At 37.7% G+C, this 20,418-nt stretch overlaps 2 protein-coding genes across 2 annotated transcripts; one reads left to right on the top strand and one right to left on the bottom strand.

Annotated features, from left to right (window-relative positions):
- Positions 1 to 694: 694 nt before the first annotated feature.
- Positions 695 to 5,772, bottom strand: LOC149028553 (splicing factor Prp18 family protein). The gene is made up of 2 exons (XM_089137529.1): positions 4,841 to 5,772; positions 695 to 1,574 (listed from the first exon to the last, which is right to left on the bottom strand). Exons 1-2 carry the CDS (start codon positions 5,669 to 5,671, stop codon positions 1,173 to 1,175), a joined length of 1,233 nt encoding a protein of 410 aa, XP_088993655.1. The 5' UTR covers positions 5,672 to 5,772; the 3' UTR covers positions 695 to 1,172.
- A 17-nt stretch (positions 5,773 to 5,789) lies between these two features.
- LOC149028552 (Acyl-CoA N-acyltransferases (NAT) superfamily protein) lies at positions 5,790 to 18,457 on the top strand. Its single transcript, XM_089137541.1, has 6 exons — positions 5,790 to 6,106; positions 6,209 to 6,299; positions 15,408 to 15,540; positions 16,625 to 16,694; positions 17,208 to 17,268; positions 17,355 to 18,457. Exons 1-6 carry the CDS (start codon positions 6,029 to 6,031, stop codon positions 17,444 to 17,446), a joined length of 525 nt encoding a protein of 174 aa, XP_088993667.1. The 5' UTR covers positions 5,790 to 6,028; the 3' UTR covers positions 17,447 to 18,457.
- Positions 18,458 to 20,418: the final 1,961 nt, after the last annotated feature.

Here is a 20,418-nt window from a genome sequence, read left to right as displayed (position 1 = left end):
TGATTGTCAATATTATGTGTTGAAGTGATTGAAATCTTCAGTTAGTAGTTATACTTTTTGATATTTTGATATTATTTCTTTCGAGATAATCGGCAACCACACAACCAATGTTATTTATAACATCAATATCATTGATTGAAGGGACAAAAACAAAATTTCTTTTCGACCGCTTTGAAATTTTTGGTAAAAGAAGTGAATAGTTTAGAAATAATTGACCAGTTAAATAAACAATTTAATATAAAGAAGAGACAAATTAGACTAAAAAAGAAACGGTCGGACCAAAATATTCTGGAAAAATCCGACAAAACCAAGCGCTTAACGGTTAAGCGTCTACTTGGGCTTTGATCGGAGATTTAAACCCAAAAATTAGAAGCGAACCCAATGCTTCCCACCAACCAAGACAAAGTGAATTCCTTTTGGCGTTATTTCTTATGCATCCATAGGAACTAGACTTGGTTTACCAAAAAAAATATAGGAACTAGACTTGCAACCTAATCTCACCTACCTAACTAATATAGGCACGGCGCCTATCGAATGCCTCCTTGAATTATCAGGTTATTAGGAGAAGAAAAAGAAATAATGGAGCGAAATCCAATTTTCATTGGAGAAACCAAATTGTGAGAAGAAAAGAGAAACTTCAACAGAAAATTTACAAAGAACTAAAATGTAGAATCTCCCATCTCCCGCTGACCCTTCTAACAAAGGTATTATGAGGGATAAACCTATTATTGAATGAAGAAACCGTGTTGGACACTTAGGATTCAGGTGAAAACAGAAACAGTGACACTCGCAAAGGTAAATGCTACCTCAATGTCCAATTCACTTACAAGGTTTCTGTTTTCACCCAGGATCTCCAATTCCCAGGTCCTGTTTGCTATGCACAGCCCAATCACGCGTACCAGAGGAAAAGGGTCTTACTGTAAAATCATTTTCATTGTAATGCATTTCCAGTTCCCAAGATCCTATGATGACAAGTTCAGTTAGATATCAACTCTGTGGGAAGTAAAATGCATAGGAGACAAGGACACAATGTGGTTCTCTGCAAGAAACCATTGAATGAATTCCTTACAACAGTGGCAACATAGGACATCGTTGGAGGCAAACAAGACCTTATAACATCATGATAACTGATAATGTACATAGTAACTAAATCTTGGTAACTAGCCCTGCTCTTACGCAGGCATCAACCGCAATCTCTCTGCTTGATCCTGACTGCTCGCATGTGCATCTTCTTCTAATAATAATGACTGCAAATCACTTCCATTTGCCAAGCTATTAAACTCAACTGCCTTAGATGGCATAGTAGGGTATCTTCGCTGGGCAAATGTCATCAATCTCTTCACAGACTGGAGGTACTTACGTGTTGTCTCATCGTTCATGATGTGTGCCACACTATTCGTGTAAATCTTCTCACGGGCTGAACGCTCGTGGATACCAACCATAGTCACACCAATGGGCCAAGGTGCATTTCCAATAGCCAATTTGATATACTGGTCCATCGCAGCCAAGTAGTCTCGCTTCATACAGCATTCAACCACCACCAAAAGTGCCTGACGGATATCGTCTGGAAGAACCTGCAATGCAAGTCAATACATCAGCAAACGAGCTCAGAGTAATTTCATCTTGAAGCACCTCAGGTGAAAGCCAGAATGGAAAATAGATGCATTATTAAATGAAAAAAATCATACACATAATACAGAGGGGGGGGGGGACAAAGAAAAGCTTGACTCATAATGAAGTTAGCTGTGACTACATAAATGCTCAAGTGATGGGAAATTAGGGCAGAGAAACATAATGACCTATACAACCCACCTGAGCACAGAGGAAGGTGAAAAGCTATATTTAAAACTGCTAAAGAGAAAGGGCGAGATGAGATTTCGACATTGTAAGATGCATCAAAAAAGATAATGGTAATGTCATTCTAAACTTCTAATAAGGGATGACGACATTAAGAAGAATCAGGAAGAGCACTTGTGCAGCCAACCAGATGCAGGCTCTTTCAATGATAGAAACAGTAGTTCTAATAAGGGATGATGACATCAAGAAGCATCGCAAAGAGTGCTCCTGCAGCCTACCAAATGCACTTTTCCAGAAATAGCTCTCTAGAGGGTTTCACTAAGAACTTAGCCTTGTTGTGCCTCAGGACAAGTGGCATCTCAGTAGATCGATGTTTCTCCACTCTCTTCTAGTTAACCAGCAGGAGTTTCTTTTCTGGCGGCAAATGAATTGTATGACCAAGTTGATATATCGAGAACCTTTTCAACTATGCAAACCATATAGTTATAGATCAGCTTTCCCTATGCTATTTCAATTAAGGAACTAGGTTAAAATGACAAGGAGAACTTAAAAATAAAAAGAAGAAAAATAATTTGCATGGTTTGCTTTCTGAAATCCCACCAAGGCACCTATCTTTACCTATAATAAAACCAATTAATAACAAAACTAAAGGAAGACTTTCCTTTGTAGTGGAGCTCAATGCTTTTTAGTGTTGAAGTCAAGCACCTGCTATTGAGGAGCTGTTCTTGAGAACACTATTCCTAGCTATATATACTTGAGGAATACTCCTAGCTATGGTTGCTGTTATTTGTGCCCTAAGAAAGGTAGGAATAGACAAGACATTAGGACTAGACCTGTAAATGGACCAGATTCCGATCGGATAGACTACTATCCAAATCCGAATCTGGTGGAAATTTTCAGAAGGTATCTCAGATATCTGATAATAATCCGACCTGATAAACTATCAAATTATTGGTTGTTGATTGTCATCTTTGTTAATTTCTGATTTTCTAGTTACCGATTACTGGTATCTGAATCAGATTATCAACACTTTTTAGAGAAAAAATGTTTAATACTTTACTCTAACCGGATAATTTCTGATTTCCGATTTTCCGGTTACCGATTGGATTCAGCGGCTTCCAAATCCAATTATCAGTCATTCTCAAAGGAAAAAAAAAATCTAATACTTTACTCAAACAATATAAATTTTATCCGGATATTATCCGATCCGATAAACAATTATCTGAATCTGAATCCGATTGCTTATCAAAAGGATATAGATATTTTCCCGGTAAGAAAAATTCCAGATTTGGACCCTCTTAAATGAATACAAATGCGAACTCGGAGGTGGATTTTGGATATCCATTTATAGGTCTAATTAGGACATAACAATTATTTCAAAGTATAGCCTTTTTAAACCTCAGTAAAGTAAAAGAGGTGCAGAAACGCATAGGATTCTTGATTATGAGTGCCAAGAAAGCCTAAAGAATGGACCTAAAAGAATAAACATGATATTCAAAGCTCAGGTAATAATAGAAGCAGAAAGCTTATGAGTCATAACATGACACTACGGGAGAGGGCAACTGATACCCAACTGAGGAATGGAACCACTATTTTCAAGAACCAAATTAATTTTATGCCAGAAAGATCCATGATGGAATCTACTCTCTTACTAGGGAGACTCATGGAAAGGTATAGACAGGGTAAGAAAGATCTACATGAGGTGTTTAATGAAACCACAGTTGTTATATACAATTCTTATTTTTGGGTAATAAGTTATAAACCAAATACCCCTGTGATACTTGCCGCTTTGGTCTACCAAACCTTCCCTCATGGTTTTGAATGCGTGTTGTTATACACATGTTCCCCCAGGAAGAAAGTGAGTCATAATGGTTAAGAAGTTACAAAACCATCAATGTGCCTCTGTCAACACTTGAGTTACCATTTACCAAAACCACCCAAATCCTATTCTGCCAATCAGCAATTTTTTTATTCTATATCATAAGATATAAGATAGACAAATAATTGACTAGATTTTTTTTAAAAAGAGTGCATAATCACATCATACATTATCAAGTGTGCAGCCACAATTACTAGAGTATTCAGTAAGTTTTCACTAAGAACTGAATAGAAAAAGAAGCTTGTCAAACTATATCACCAAGGCTTAATCAATTAACAGTATACATCCAGCCAACCAATCCTTGGCTACTCATTAAGAAATGATCATGAGAATGGAGAAAGTAACTGAAAATAAAACCTTCCTCTTCAAGTGAGGGAAAAGGTACAAGAGGCTAATTTAACCTGAGTCAGTTTTCCACCTTAAGTTAACGGCTTGGCATATTGTTCACATGGCATTAAATGCTACCATTGTTCTCTGACAACCAAATAATTTCCTCACAGACAACAACAAACCCAAAGTCTATTGTGGACAATCATCAGAACCCTGATGCAATTTTTTCCCACTCTTCTACACAAGGATACAAGTACAACCACTAAATCTAAACCTCGTTCTCCTTAACCACTGGTTATTTATTTTTCTTCTTTTTTCACTGAAAGACAAGTATCCTCAGTACAAAGACAACTTTAATGCAGGATGAATCTCTACTTGGTAGACACAATTACAAATTTCAAACCAATGGTTCGTGTTATCCTTTTCACTAGACACCATGGTGAACTCTAACGGATTCCATCTACAGATTTTACATAACATATACCTACAGAAGCAATATAAAATGGAAGACGGATGCAGAAATTGTCAACACAAGTAGTTCCAATTTGACTTCAGTAGTTTGCATTAATGTAGAACCATGTCAAACCCTGCGAAAATAAATCACCAGTAATGGAATCTATAGAATTTATATTAGAGTTGTTTGGTGTTGTACTTGACTACGAACATCTGTTGGTCAATTCTTAGGAAGAGTTCTGTTCACATAATATGCCAAGAGCTAAACTTCACCGTTTACCAGGAACTAGAAAATGGCCAAAACTCAACTACAAGCTAAAAAGCTCAACCAGAGGGATTTACTGTTTTGTTAAGGTAAAAAAGGAGGAAAGGATCCAATACCTTCTTCCGGCAGAACTTGAAGAGGGGATGGAGATAGCGAGCACACTGCTTGAACGTAGCTACCATGGATTTTCCTTTCGCAGTCCTCCTCTCCGTCTCGGACATGTCGTCAAGCTCCTGTTGCCACTCATTCAAAAGCCTCTTAAAGAAAACAAGGATTTTATCTTCGTCACATAAATCCTCGAAATCAGCTTTCATCCGCTTTAAATCTTTGTCGCCATCACCACCAGAGGTACATCCGTCCCCACTCATGTCGTCATTACCACCTGCGCCGCCATCCCCATCCTCCATGCCATCGTCCTTATTCTTCCGTTTCCGGTCACCCATAATCCCCGATTTCTGTCGCTTCCTCAATTCTGCGATGTCCCTCAAGAAGTCGTTAGTCTGACCTTCGGTCATATCACTGTCTACCTCGAAAATACCGGCCTTGAGCGTGAGCTTGAGGCGATCAAGCCGAGCATCATCGTCTTCCCCAAAGAGAGTAATAGGTTGTTTGAGGAAACGAAGGCGGCGGATTACTTCTTGCTTGGGGAGAACGAGTTCGTCGATTTTCTGCTCATCGGTGATTTTTTCTAGGGTTTTGGAGGAGGAAGGTGGTATCTCGGATTTGGAATGAGGGTTCGAAGCGTCGGGGGTGGTGGAGGTGGTGTCAGTGGATGAATTGTGTTGTTTGTCGCGGAGGGATTTGGCTTCCAGCTCCCGCTTCTCTTCCTCGCGGATCCTCTGGATCCTCTTCTGCTCAATCTCTGAGCGTTTGAAGACCTTCTTGCCTCCCACATCTTGTGCTAAGTTCTGCCTCTTCTTCAGCAGCTCTTGTTTCAGTAGATCCATCCCTTCGATCTCTCTCTCTCTCTCTCTCTCTGTCGCTTATCCCTTCTCCGATGATCTCTGCGTTTCCTTTCGAGGTTTGGGACCCTAGGGATGAAATTGAAAGAGAGTAGTGGGTATTTTCGTCCGACGTGAAATTTATCTATTGTAATTTGTGGGGGGAAAGAGCCACGACTTAGATTCGAGAAGTCGCGATTCAGGAACAAAATGACCAAAATATCCTTTGTCACGGTTGTAGCCTTGTAGGCTTTGTCCATCTAAGTCAGATTCTCTATCCGACAAACCTTGCGTTTCTCTTGAAACAGAGAAAGGGGAAGAGGGAAGGAGAATAAACAACGAAGATTGTTTTGAAGCTTGGAGATGACGACCATTCGCAGATTTTGCTGCAACGATCTTCTTCGCTTCGCTTTCGTGAATCTCGATCATCTCACTGAGACTGTGAGTGTTCTGTCCGGTTTAATTTTTTCTTTAGATCTCCAATTATTGGATACTAGGATGTCCGGAATTGAACTAAGAGGTCCAAAAATCCAATCTTTGCAGTTCAATATGTCATTCTACATGACCTACTTGGCAAGGTGGCCCGATTACTTCCATGTTGCTGAAGCTCCTGGGCATCAAATCATGGGATACAGTACGTACTTACCCTCCTCAATTTTCCCCTCCTAATTTTTCAAGTATCCAAGAAAAAAGTTTATTTATTGTTTATTATTATTTTTTAATTCTTATCTGGGCTTCTTCTTTGTTTCTTATCGGAATAGAGTTGTAGTAATGGTAGCGAATTCAACCGGAAGACAGGCATTAGTAGTTTCGGTTTCTATTTTGAAGTTCTCTTTGTGAACTAATAAATTTTAGTCTTCTGTAGATAGAGCGAGCAATGCTAAAATCGTTCTTCCGGCCACCAAAAGGAAATGAAACATACGGGAAGAACTTCTGTTCTGATAAAAATATTTGTTTTTCTTTGGGTGCTCAATACTTCTGTTGTCAGTTGGTAAACATGATTGATCTTGTGATTTGTGAGGTTGGTCTTCAGAATTCAGCAGACTCATCTTGTTGAGATTCAGATGCTGTGGAAGTTTTCCGTTAGAAGGAGTGTTCCCTAGAAACATGGTAACAGGCTGGGTTGAACCAATATGATCTTTTAGGGATTGTTTGTTGAAACCCCAACCCAATTGTGCACATATATATTCAGTGACTCTCCTTTCAATTGTTTCACGGGAGTTAGATGATCGGGGAGACAGTTTTGAATCTCACAAGATTATCAATTCTTGTACAAATTTGCAACATTCTGGCATTTTCAACTATTTCGACTATTTTAGACTCCAACAAAGGGTGGCTCCCATATAGCCAGACCAAACCAAATGTCGTAAAACTTGGGCATGATTTATTTGGACCATAACAAAACCAAATGGTTTTGGCCACAACCACAAAAAGCTACTGAAGAACAAACCAGTCTAAAAAAGTCATCTTTAGCAGAAAGACGTTAAGTCTACTGTGATGCCCTAGACCTTGCTCAAAAGGTAACTTATGGGAATGACTTCCATGTAAAACACTGGTCTAAGCCTTGAATCTGGCTTTATAACAGGTTCTGAGCTAGAACCAAGCTCATTAAATATTGGGTTAATTGGACAAGCTAGTATAAAATTTAGTGCATTAACTTGAATAGGCTAAGGGTAATAACTAATAAGCATGTCAAACAAAAACCCTGCTTGTAAAATATGGTTTAACTTCTTGGTCCAATGGGGAAAACAATAGTCATGCTACGTGGATTGCCTTGGTGATAACCTAGAAGAAAATAGAAGATTCCAAGAGCAAGAAGTGACGTCATCAGATTCCTGGAAAATAGATATTTTAGAGATTCAGTACTAAGACAACGACGTCAGAAAAAGAGAACTTCTTAAAAGGAATATCTTTGTAAATAGTGTAATGGTCCTAGGGGCATTTATGTGCCCTAAATCATATTAGTGTCCTTTTTCCCTCTTTTTGTCAGGCCAGAAAATCAAATTGTATTGTAAGACATTGGCTATAGAAACCCCGGATCACGTCTATAGTAGACACTCTGATTCTTAGAATTACTCTGAAATGTTCTAAGCAACTATGAACATGAATGTGTGTCCTTGTAAATTTGCTACTTGATCGATAAAATCGTTTTCTTTAATATGGCAAGAGCTCCACTCTAATCCTATTAAGCTTTCTTTATATTTATAAGGGACCCGAAAAGGAACCTTAGCAAGGTAACAATGTAGTTATTGGTTTGTCTTTCCTTTTATTTTCTTAATTTCGTAGAGGAAGGATTTGAAGTGGCATGCCTACAGTTGTGCCTTCACCAGTTCCTACAACTTTCTTGCATATGTACAGAGCATACGGTAATTTGCATGTATAGGGAGAAAGCCAAGACCAAGAAAAAACAGTAAATAACTACTCGGCATCAGCTTGGCTCATGTGTACCGGCGCAACATCCGGCCTATTCCCCTCTGTTCTTGTCGGTTAATGAAGAAATCTGTTGCCTTTTGGTTCAATTGGATGTGGCTGTCTGATTTCTATTATAGGTCCATATGCTTACTTCTGCCGTCGTCTTTCAGTCATATTGTTATCCGTATGGTTATTCATTGAAGTAATATAATTTAAGGTCAATATTCTCCTATGGAGGGGAATGCTGGCAATGAATCTACCAGAAGTAAAATGTCGAGTACATCATATGACCACAATGCATGATTTTAGTTATCAATATTGTATCAGACTCTCAGCAGAGTGGAAGTAAGTACGTTATGATTGCCCTAGACCCTACTGCAGCAGGAGCCTTGTTCAGTGGGTATGCCCTCTTTAGTCATATCAGCCTATACTAGGCCAATATTGTATTCATGAAACCACTCCGAATCCTGGATTTCTGGTTTTAGAAAAAAATAGGAGTTCTGAACTTTTGAACCCTGTACCCGACCCATATAAATGGATATTGGCGATATGTATCATTGTCAGTATGAGTGCTGTCCAAGATGGATGCCAGACGCTAACCTAGTTTTGCCTGAACCTGTTTGGGAATCTGATGGAGATGAAATGGGTCCAATTAGGTTTTACTTTGAATGTGTTAGGAGATGGTAGAATTCCATTATAGGTCAGTTTTAGAGTTTAGTTAGGAGTTCTTATTTCTCTCTTCAATATAAGGCTGTAATCAGTGAATATTTCAGATTGAATATATGTAATCATGAGCGTTTAGTTGAGGGCTGTGTATTGTGTTTACGTGGTCTCCCCTCTCTTCTTTTTTGCATTCTCCACTTGTTCTCTGTGTTTCATCTCTCATCTCATCCCATCTTCTCTTATTTTCTTTTCCTACTTGAGTTTCTTAAACTCACTGCATCCATGTTTCAGTATTGCTAATAGTTCCCCAAGACTAGGGTCAATCTCCCTCCTCTATTCTTCTTTCTTCCTCGGGGGTGATTCAAGCTGCCAAATATGATATTTTAAACTTGTATTTTGTGAATCTTACTGTCAATATTAGGTTTGACATGAAGTCTGCTTATCTCCAGCTCGTGAACTTAGCCGACCAAAGTTATATCATAGCACCCAATTTTTCTGATTCAGCAGTTCAATCTATGGTTTATAATTCATGGACATTGATAAGATCCTTCCATTTGGCAGCATTTAGGATGGCATAGCCTTAAAGTTAATAGCAAGGTTCAAACGAGGAACAACTTATGGTGGATACCTAGGCACTTGGAGACAAGGAAGGGCGTAGGAAGTGACAAAATGCTTCGGGGAGCTGGAAATAAGCATAGAGCCGGAGATTCCTGAATAGTTTAACCTTTCAACTGCTGTTGAATCCATGGGCAGAAATATTGCTGAATATGGAGATTCTTGAATAACATCTTGGTAGCTTGAGGAAAATAAGACAAAATAGATTCATGTAGTAGCAGCAAGCGAAATGAGAGCAACCTAAACCATGAAAATGGGGTTGTGGGAGAGGAATACAATCATTGTGATGCTAGTTGAAGCAGTGGAGTACCACACCCTGGATGGCGAGAGTCCAGTAGCTAAAAGCTTCTCTAAGATTTAACCCAAGTAGCATGGGGCACATGGAACCCTGTGTGTATCAGCAAGACCTTCTTGCAAGGCTAAATACTCCTAGGTGATTGATGGCGTAGTAATACCCTGAGGGAAGGGTGGAAAGAACCCCTGCTGGGGAGTGAAATAGAACATGAAACCATAAGCTGCCAAGCAGTGGGAGGAAACTTGGGCTCTGTGCTTGTTGAAGAATGAGCCGACAACTCATAGGCAATGGCTTGGTTAAGGAAACCCACCAGAGCTATAGCAAAAGTGAGTCTTCATAGGGCAATTGTCACTACTTGTGGACCTAAACCTGGGTGATCTATATCCATGACCAAGATAAAGCTCGGGTGAAACTAAGTGGAGGTCTGAACCGACTGATGTTGAAGAATCACTAGATGAGTTATTGTTAGGAGTGATGTGCCAGTTGAACCCGGAGCTAGCTGGTTCTCTTTCAAGTGACCATTAGTTGGGTTCTTTATTGTAGGAGGTTGCAAATGATACCCTACAGTTTCATGGGATTTGGACTCAGATAGGGTCTGGCTCTGTGTTCTTTTTCTGGTTCTACCGCTGGTTTTGTTTCTTGTAGCATTGGGAGGTTGAAGAGGACATCTACTCTTCTAAATTGCTTTTGAGAACAGGTTTTATAAATTACAATAAAATGTTAACCCTTTTAAATATATTTCTAGCAAGGAAGAAAATTCAATTGAAATAGGAATTTCGACCTTGCAAAAGGCTGAAATTTCATGCTTCGGTCAAAATTTCAGTCAAAACTATACTTTTTTCTGAAAATTGAAACTTCAATTTCGGGCCTCATATGGACTCAAAATAATTTAGATTCTTGCATACTACCTATTTCAAGCATAATAAACACAATGGAACTAGTATTTTGCCCCAAAAAAAAAAAAGAACTATTAAAAATTTATCATTCAAGATTTCAAGTATATTAACAAATGACTAGTTCCGAATAGTGCAAATTGTGTTGCATAAAGGCATAGAATCATCAACATATATGAATTGTTTGGTAGCATGGTTACATATACAACAAGTCAACAAAATAAAGTGACTGACTAGATCAAGTAATGGTGTCTCACATTTATTAAGTTGAATCCTATATATCATATATACATAAAATAAAAATACATAATTCTAGAAAATAATTATTAAAATCAGAAAATGAACAAATGGTAGAAAATAATAAAAAGATAAGTTTAACAAAACACAATCATAGATCATAGTCCTGGGCTAAATATATATTAATTTCAAGGCAATACAAAATCATTTAAGACATGAATAAAACAAAAATAAAAGAGAGGAAGTTTGGAACTATTGGGGTATGACTCACGCTTCACATTCTATTGTTGCCGGAGTTTCCTTTGTAGCTGTTGTGGCTTAGGAGGTGTTTGGGGACAAAAAATGAGCAAAAGAGTTGTTTGAAGGCAAGGGAGTCATGGAAATTAGGTGAAAATGGGATATAAATCAATAAAAACTAAGGAAAAACATGTTGGAAACTTGGAATGTTGAAATGGTCAAAATTTAGGTCGAAACCTCAAAAATGGTCGAAATCTCTTAAATTTGACACTTTTCCGAAATAATTGGAATTTGGTTTTTGAAAAATGCAGACATTTCGACGAAATTTCGGTCGAATTTTCTTCTATGATTGCTTGTTTAATCCATTTGTGTTACTTCTAGAATTGCCCCATTTCTTTTGCAATGTTCTAGGTTTATCCCTTATTCTATCACGTTGTTTGTCAAGCCCGACTAATCTCTGTGATTAGGGAGTTGTCATTTCCGGGTTTTGGGTGGACCCCTTGGTGAGCCCAATAGGAGCTTGTGACTTGGTTCTAAGTCGACACTTGTATCTACTAAACTATAGTAAAGTTTGGTATAAGAGTAGTCATTGTTTTAAAACATGTAATTTAGTACATCCATGTACCTTGTTTGTATGTTTTCTTGCTGCCAAACAATATAGTGTAACTTTGGAAGTTAGAAATCACTATATCAAGGACAGAAGATGTGGGAGAATGATGTAGACAAGATACCTGTTGTTTCACTTTCCTCCTATAGGTCATTTAGGTCGTAGAACAAGAAATGTTCTTCCATTCCATTGAATTGGAGAGGTGCCGGTGATGCTGTTGCTGAGTGAAGCTGATGTAGCCTTAATTAAATGAGTGGCAATTCTTCTAAGATCATTAAGAGAACCAACTCATATGGGGTGGATAGATTTGGTTTTAGAGGGAAATGGTTAGGTTTCAAAGAGTATCAAGGATGCCTGCAGATCCTCTCCACCCAACTGCCCGTCCTTCCACCCTCCACCCTCACACATGGACTTGCCCGTAGATATGGTGTAAGTTCCTTAAGATGAAAAACTTGGGCCTATACGTGTTAGAATGGGTTGAAATGTGGAGGGAATGTAGTTAATAATGTAGGAATATTATTTGCCGAATTGGTTGGATTTGGATGGTTAATTTAGAAGATACAAGGACCCCCCTGGGGTGGGGGTGGGGGGGGGTGTTAGGGAGTATGAAAATTCAAGAAAAAATTTATGTTGTGAAATTGGACAAACTAGGATCTAAGTTCACTAGATTTGAGGGGATGATGTACCTAAAGTGTGGGATAGATCTATTGCTAGATTAGTGTAGATCTTACTTGAATTTTGGGTCTCTTGAAAAGTCCAAAAATTTATGAAAATGAAATAAAATGAAAAAGGTGATATGAGAATTGGAATGGAATGTAGGCTGCCAGATACTTGGGTGGGTAGCCTTGTAGAGCTTTGAGTGGAATATAGTGGCTTCTTAAATGTTGTCTATTCAGCCATGGCCAGATTTGGCTTGACTTCACCAAGAACCTTAACGGAATACTCAATTTATGGACCTTCTCTGACCAAAGTTGACATAAGCCAATGGCAACAATACACACATAAAAGTACTTAGGCTCCAAGGGAAAATAATCTATTAACAGACTGTAGTCTATTCTAATCAATGGGGGGCTGTTTATAGCCTTACATATGAAGTCCTAGTGAATTTAGGACTTAGAAACCGACTTAAACTAGAAAAATAGAAACTAACTGGTGTAGACTCTTAAAACCAAAATAAAACATTAGACTTTTTCTGGCCTTATAATTAATGTAGCCTTAGATTGAAGAGGTTCAACTAGGGTTAGCTTTCTAGGATCTCAACTCAAAAAGTAAGGGTTTAGGGTTTTGGGGTAGTTGGTTGGGATACATAAGAACATAGGTTATGGTGGTTGGATAGTTTTGGAGTGATCTAGTGTAATTGGGGGGGGGGGGGGGTATAGATGGATGACACAAGTTCTTGAGATATGGAGTGAAAAATTATTGGAATGAGTTGAAACTTGGAAAGAACCTAGTTAATGATTTATGGGGATAATCCCTAAAATTCCGTACTGTTTTGATGATCATATTGGTGTAGATCTGAGTAAATTTTGGTTTTTTAGGGAGTACGAAAGTAGAAAGAAAAAAAGGAACTTACGGTTGGAGAATTTAGAAGGTTAGAGGATTAGGAAAAGAAGAATTGGGGTTGGGGATAATGCAATTTATTTTTGCTGAAGATATTCTTGAATATCAGCTTGAATTAGAAAAGATATTGTTGGGAAAAGAAAATGGAAAAAGAGAAGATAAGAAACCACCCCCCAGGGGGGTGGAGAATATGGTCATAAAACTGAGCAATTACATCTATAATAGCCATATTTGCTGATATAGTTCAAACTCAAAGTTAGAAAGTAACTCTAAAATGGACTTTATACTAAAAAAAAGGAATGCCTAAACCAATCCTTAACCTATAAGGTAATCTAAACTAATTAGGAAATTGAACTAATAAAGTAAACAGGTTTAAAGTACTCTAACTAAACCAATGAAGGAAGTCCCCATATTCCTACTCTCTACCTGTATTTTAGGCCCATAGTTTTGGCCAATTATATGATAATCTCAGAAAATCGAAGGCCAAATACATATATGATCCAATTCTAGATTATTCTTAAGGAAAGAAGCCCAATTTTGGTGTTGATCTTGCATCAATAACTTAAGTTGGGCAGAATTTACATAATTAGACCAATTTAACTAATTAACTAATTCGTATCTGGCCTAGACGCTGGACTTTTGGGACCATGGAATTGTTACATGACCACATAAGCTTATTAAACAAAGGCTCCTCACTCATACTTGTTGACCTTAGGTTGTTTTCAGGGGAAAATGGGCCAATTAGGTGCTGGATCTGCACTAGAAGCATTCTGGCTTGCCTGGTGTATTGTCTTGATGCTTTGATACTTCTGAGTGGCAATCGGAATGATGCTTACTCATTACCTGAACACGGAGGATAACAACAATTTCTTTGCACCCTAAATTTATGTTCTTTTTTCTGTAAGTTACACACATATTGGTAGTCCCCAAAAACATATTCAAAAATATTTCAACAACTGCTTTTGTTTATCAAAAAATAGGGCTTGAAATTTTTTTGGTGCTGGATCTTACAACAATAACTGCCACTCAGCCTAATCCCAACTCCATGGGGTTGGCTCTTTGGATCCTTACCCTTCAATCAGCTATGTTCAAGGTCATACTAGGTGCTACATTTGGATTTTATTTGGTTTGCTTTAACTTAGATTCGTCTTGGCATTGTTAGATTTAGTTACATTTAGAGTCTTTTTACCCATTATCGCTGAATCCTTAAGTTCTTAACATTGTCATGTTTCTATCACTTACTTTTAGGCTTTGTTTCCTGGTTCAAATTTCTTTATTCTGCTTGCTTTTGATGCTCACTTAGAGAGGTTTTGTTTACTTTTGAACTAACTGAAAAATCTCATGTATCCAATTGGTAAGTCATAAGTGATTGTACTGAGAGAGTGCAAGAATCAGTTTAGAACGGGTTTCCTTGTATTTGCAATTCAGTGAAATTAGTCATCTACTCATGTGAAGTCTAGTTAAGAGACTGCTCCCCTGGATCAGGGATGAAAGTCTATGTAAAGCTTTAATTCACTTAAATCTATAAAATACTGTTGCTACTATACTGCTGTTTGGGGAGCCATTCGGATATCTACCTTGATGTATTTATGTTCTTAAATTTGAGAGTGATGCTTAGGTGATCCATGTAGCCCATGGAGATCTGTTACTGCAATGGTAGTAAAACCAATATTCAAATTATTTTTCATCCAAAAAGAAGTATAGAAATGATTCTTTATTCTATTTCTGTCCAATTTTTTATTCCCTATAAAATTGGTGTCCTCGCATTACTACAACCTGTCCACCCACCACGAAATTCCCCTTCCTTACTGCCCAGACATAATTCACCTCAAGGTTTCACAAAACTCCATTACGTTCGAAGCAGTGACCTATACTGCCATCCTATGAGGCAGCGTCAATATTATTCAGAGATGGATTCTGTCCTTGCAGCCTCTTATGATTCACATTTTTATGACATTCATCAGGGATAAATATGAATGCTAATTGGTGATGCCATATTATATTAGATGTCTGAGCATCGGGTAATAAACCATGCTTCTGTGTCATTTTATTTCATTCTGTATTCAGCATTTTAATTAAGGAAAGGTGTAGCATTTTTAATTTGCTAATTCAGATCCTTCTTCAATTCCTGCTACATTGTTTCTAGAAGATCTTCCTCTCCATGTGGAGGTTCTCTTCCAAGAGTTGGCACAGCTACTGAAATTTTGTCTTACATGTTTGCAGTTATGGGAAAAGTTGAAGGGCAGGGTGAATCTTGGCATGGCCATGTAACTGCAGTGACTGTTGCTCCTGAATACCGGAGGCAGCAATTAGCAAAGAAACTCATGCACATGCTTGAAGACATCAGTGACAAGATGTATGGGTGATACATAACTTTATACTAGTGGCAAGTAGCTGGCTTCTTGCTGACTTTTTTGGATCCGAGTTTTCTTCCTGATTGCAAAAGAAAATGTTCTTCAAACCCTTCCCCACCCCTGCCCCAGAAAGAAACCCCCAAAATCGCCCACCCAAGTAAAAATTTTGTAGGAGTTTTAGCTCATTGTAATGGCTCTCTTGTTGCCTGTACATTCTTATATGGCTTAAATGGAAAAACCAGTTTACATACTTTGAGCCATATAAAATGAATTTGACCTTCAGGCTCCTCAGAGAAGCTTGCTATTTAGCTGATCAGATTTAGATGATATTTATCTCAATGTTATTCATTCTGTGAACTAGCTAAATAATCAGTATATTGTCGTCCTTCTCAATGTATCATCTTGAAGTCTTCTGATGCAGTTAAAAATTCACTGCTTAATTGGTTGTTCATTCTTATAGGTAGTGAAAGTTACCTTGTGCAAGACCATAGACTTCACTTTTTAGTTCTGGAAACTGAAAGTATAGTCATCTAATGATGCCAAAGTTTGCATTCTCCAGTTGATCAGAAAGCCTAGTGGGTTTCTGTTTAGAGAACTTTCCTTATTGGGCAATGGGCTTAAGTTGATTACGAGTCTGTTCAGAAAACTATTATTATTGATTTTTTTTTTAATGAAAAAGAAAATCTGTATTAATTAGCTGCAGTTACAGGAGTTATCATAGTTTAAGCCCTTGGTACTACTGTAGTTACTAGTAGTTCTCCTAGCTAGATTAACTAACTAGTCTTTGAGTGTGGGTGACTTGAAATTACAGAACAGCTATATTAGAATCCGTTACTGTGTGTACCAAAACCAATGTGCTGACTGGACTTAATGTTAATTTTTAAATGGAGTGCGAATAATTTCCATTTTGTTTATTGCTCTGCAATGAACTTTTTAGTTCTTGAGTTGGTTTATGAGTATCCTTAAAAAGATAAATGCAACTTCCGTTAGCAATGACACTACTATAACATTCCTCGCATTGTTGTTTGTTTTATGGGTATCCATATCAGCCACATTGGGAACTAAGGAAGTGCTTTATGTTGACAGAGACAAGGCTTACTTTGTCGACCTCTTTGTGAGGGCATCAAACACTCCGGCAATAAAGATGTATGAAAAGGTACAACTTTCTGACATGATGTTTTGACTTCAAGTTGGACAACTTTTCATGCTCTGATTTTATCCATGCTGATTTTTTCCCTAAAATACTAATGAATTCCTTACCATTTGTAATGAAGCTTCTGCTGAGTTATTAAGCAATCATTTTCTTCATTAATTTCTTACCCTGATGGAGTACACTGCAAATTACAGTCTATATTGACATGTATTTATCTGGATTTGTTATTCATCATAGCTGTTAAGGACTCGTTGGGAATGGGTGGCTGCTGTAGAGTGTTATGTTTTACCCTGGAAGTGGTTCTTCCCATTCCCCATTCCCTCTCTCTTTTTTTTTTTTGGAGAGTTGGGAGAAGGGGGGTTTGATTGAGAGGAGCATATTGTTTTGTGCGTGGATCATATGACCCATTGCCGGTGGATTTTTTTTCCTTCTGGTTACATTAGTTACAGTACCTAACACATTCTGTTTTCTTTTTGTTACTTTGCTCATCTTGTTTTGTGTTCTCTATCTTATCAGCTTGGATATGTAATCTATAGACGGGTGCTACGTTATTACTCTGGGGAGGAAGATGGGTTGGGTGAGTCTCCATGTTCTCCATGTAGCATTAGTGAGTTTCATCAACTTCAACCCATATTTATATGTTTGGCGGATTATTTTTTTCAGATATGAGAAAAGCATTGTCTCGCGATGTTGAGAAGAAGTCGATTGTTCCCCTCAAAAGACCAGTAACTCCTGATGAACTTGAGTATGATTAACCGTGTAGCAATGGCTTGTTAACCAAATTTGGTAGGACTGAGTCTTCTTTGTGCTATTGCTAGTTTTCTGAGTGGGGGTAATTGGATCCCCTGTTGGCCTTGTATATTTTTCATCATTGTGGTTGTACTCTCAAGCTTATTCATCAAAGTAGTCCTGCATGAGAGCTTTACAGTGAAGGCAGGATTTGATGCCAAGATATTACTACAACCAACTGCGGTCCTCCTGCCTACAATTGTCTCTTTTTTTTCCCTTTCCTTTTCTCTCTTTTCTTTTCTGTTCTTTGTTGGTTTTTTGTTTTTGAGGGGGGGGGTGTTTGGTGGTGGGAATCCTGCCTAGATATCACTTCACCCTTTTGTTTAAACTTCACTTTATTATGACAAACTTGCAGAATTGTTCTTGTATTTTGGCTACCCAATCCATTGATTCTGTAGTTGGAAGTGGGTAGTCATCTTATATACTAGTTAGGCTGCAATCTTTTGGTAAGCAAGGTTGGCAGGTATGCTATATTTGGAAGGTAAGAAAAGTTGGGAAAAAATTGAAAATAAATCAAGGCACCTAACTTATCATCATTGATATACTTACACTTTCCTTTTCTTGCCCTCGAACATAGCCCTAGGGTTGCTTGGTGTTTTATGCAAAACATCCTCTAGAGATCTTTTTGATACACTGGGAGTAGTGGAATTATGTTCTTACAATAACAAATAGCTGTCCCCTAAACAAATGAGGTTGTCTATATATATCGTCGTTCTCCATTTAGTTTTTTCTCTGACCTTCCGGCGGTACTCCATTTGCCCTTCCCCCTTTTACCTTTCTTTTCAAATTAACTGCACTTCTCAGTTTTCTTGTTGCTTTTTGGCCTTGTGGCCGACTGCATTTAGTTGTGATGAGGCTGAGTTTTTTGTTGGTTGTTTAATCAGATCAGTCCTGTGGAAATCAAAATAAGTAATCTGACCATGTTCAAATGCAACAAAAATCTTGGTTTGAGGGACTGATCTGAAGGACTGTTCTATTGCATAACATGGTTTTCAATCTTACTGTAGTGTGTGAATCCATCAAAATGTCCAGCTGAATTTTTTCTCACCATTCTCCAACATGGTGGCAGTGGTCCGGCGTTGCTTCAGCTAGTTGGTTTAACTAGGTGGAGGACACCCTAATTGGCCTGGTCCCCCACTCCTCACCTGGTTGCCCTTGTGTTGTTTGTGTTCGTTTGTCTTGCTCTGCTGTGTTTGTATCCCGTCCCCACCCCAATCTAATTTTTCAGCCGTTGCCAAATTGATGGAGATTTGTGGAAGTATCTATCAAGTCATTTAACTTTGAATGACAAACTATAGGTCAAATAAGATGCTTCATTGAAACCTCTTGTGCTTCATTTGGGTAGTGTGTCTGCAACTGGCCTGCAGGCACATTCCAGCTTTTCACCTCAAATTCTTATCTCTTTAAGGCTGAAACGTTTACCACTAGATGCGTATTCCATTCTGTACAAAATAGGCTGTGCCATCAAATCCTACAGTCTTGTATGAAGCATTTGTTCAGATAAATGTCGATGGGGGATGGACCAGGCTACCCAGGTAGGGCTGGAATTGGTGTTGTGGGGGCAGGGATGTGGATGGATCAGTCATGTTTTGCTTTGCCTGTAGAATTCACTTAAGAAATTTGTACTATAGCAGAGACTGGACAAGTCAAAACAAATTCCAATCTTTCATTTAATACGTGAGAAGCTTGTAGACAACCTCATCAAACTTTCAAACAATCTTTTGGTTTCTTATTAACTCAGTCCAAATTACTTGAAAACCTACCATGATAATTGAAGGATTAGGTGAAGCATAACACAAGAGAAGTTGTGGTTATCACTTGATGTAAGTAGATTCATTTGAAGAGTCCAATATGGATGAAGATTTTCAACCCAGAAAAACTTCCCCCGACACCCTCTCCTGAAGTGACCTTGCTGTTTCTACCAAAAATTAGAGAATGACATTTGAGTGGTTGTTTCACAGCTTTTTGTTCCCTAAGTCGTTTTCTGATCAGACAAGCTTCTCCTATTTAATAGAGACATGCACCAATAGAGACAGCAAACCAGATTGGTTTCTAAGATTGCTGTGGAGAGCCAATAGAGATTCTGACTCAAATCTGACCAATTGACTCTTCGGACACTTAATCACATAAAAAGTAACAGAAAAATGACAAAGAGTTGCTTCAATCATTCTTCTGTTCCTGTTCTTTTTTCGTCGCTTCTTACTTGTGTGTTAGCATTTGATTCTAGTGCAATATATAGGTATGGATCGATCATGTCGGATTTACTTAGACCATGTTGTTGTTACTCGAATTTTTGGTTTAAGGACCATTGTCTTATTTCACTCCATTAATACAATATCAATCAAATCTTAGTGTTGGTCCTAATTGAAATCGGCATTGATGATTGACATTAATTGATCAATTCCTGGTAGCTATACTCATGGACAAACTTGATTGGGGTGATTTTCATTTCGACCACTTGAGTGTTGACCTAAGTCACTTTTAATGCGGAAAGAAATGACACTTTTCATTTGCATTTTTTTTATTGGGAAGCGTCAGATCGAAATTTTATGGGAATAATTTTTAATGGAAAAAAAAAGAAAAAAGAAAGAAAAGGAAGTGATGTGAAAAATATTATTTTAGGTAAATGTCATTTTTTAATGTAAAATTGACATTGTCAAACCTCAAGGGTCTAAATGAAAATTATCCATTTGATTGTTGCTAAAACAGATACTAGTATACTACTATCAAGTAAAATTAAAAATGCAATTAAAAAAAAAAAAGGTATGTTGATAAAATCAAACACGAACTACTATTTTGGGTTCTTTTAATTGTTTGATAAATTTAAAAAAAAAAAAAAAGAAGGTATGTTGGGCTTTATATAATTAATGATAATTAGGTTTTAACTATGATGTTTTGGTTTTTAATAATTATTTTAATTGAGGGTAATTTAGTATTT

The sequence above is a fragment of the Hakea prostrata genome, chromosome 1, assembly GCF_041222555.1.
Source record: "Hakea prostrata isolate BN-2017 chromosome 1, UWA_Hpros_2, whole genome shotgun sequence".
NCBI lineage: Eukaryota > Viridiplantae > Streptophyta > Magnoliopsida > Proteales > Proteaceae > Hakea > Hakea prostrata.
Note: the sequence above shows the minus strand (reverse complement) of the source record. Positions and strands in the feature narration are given on the sequence as shown.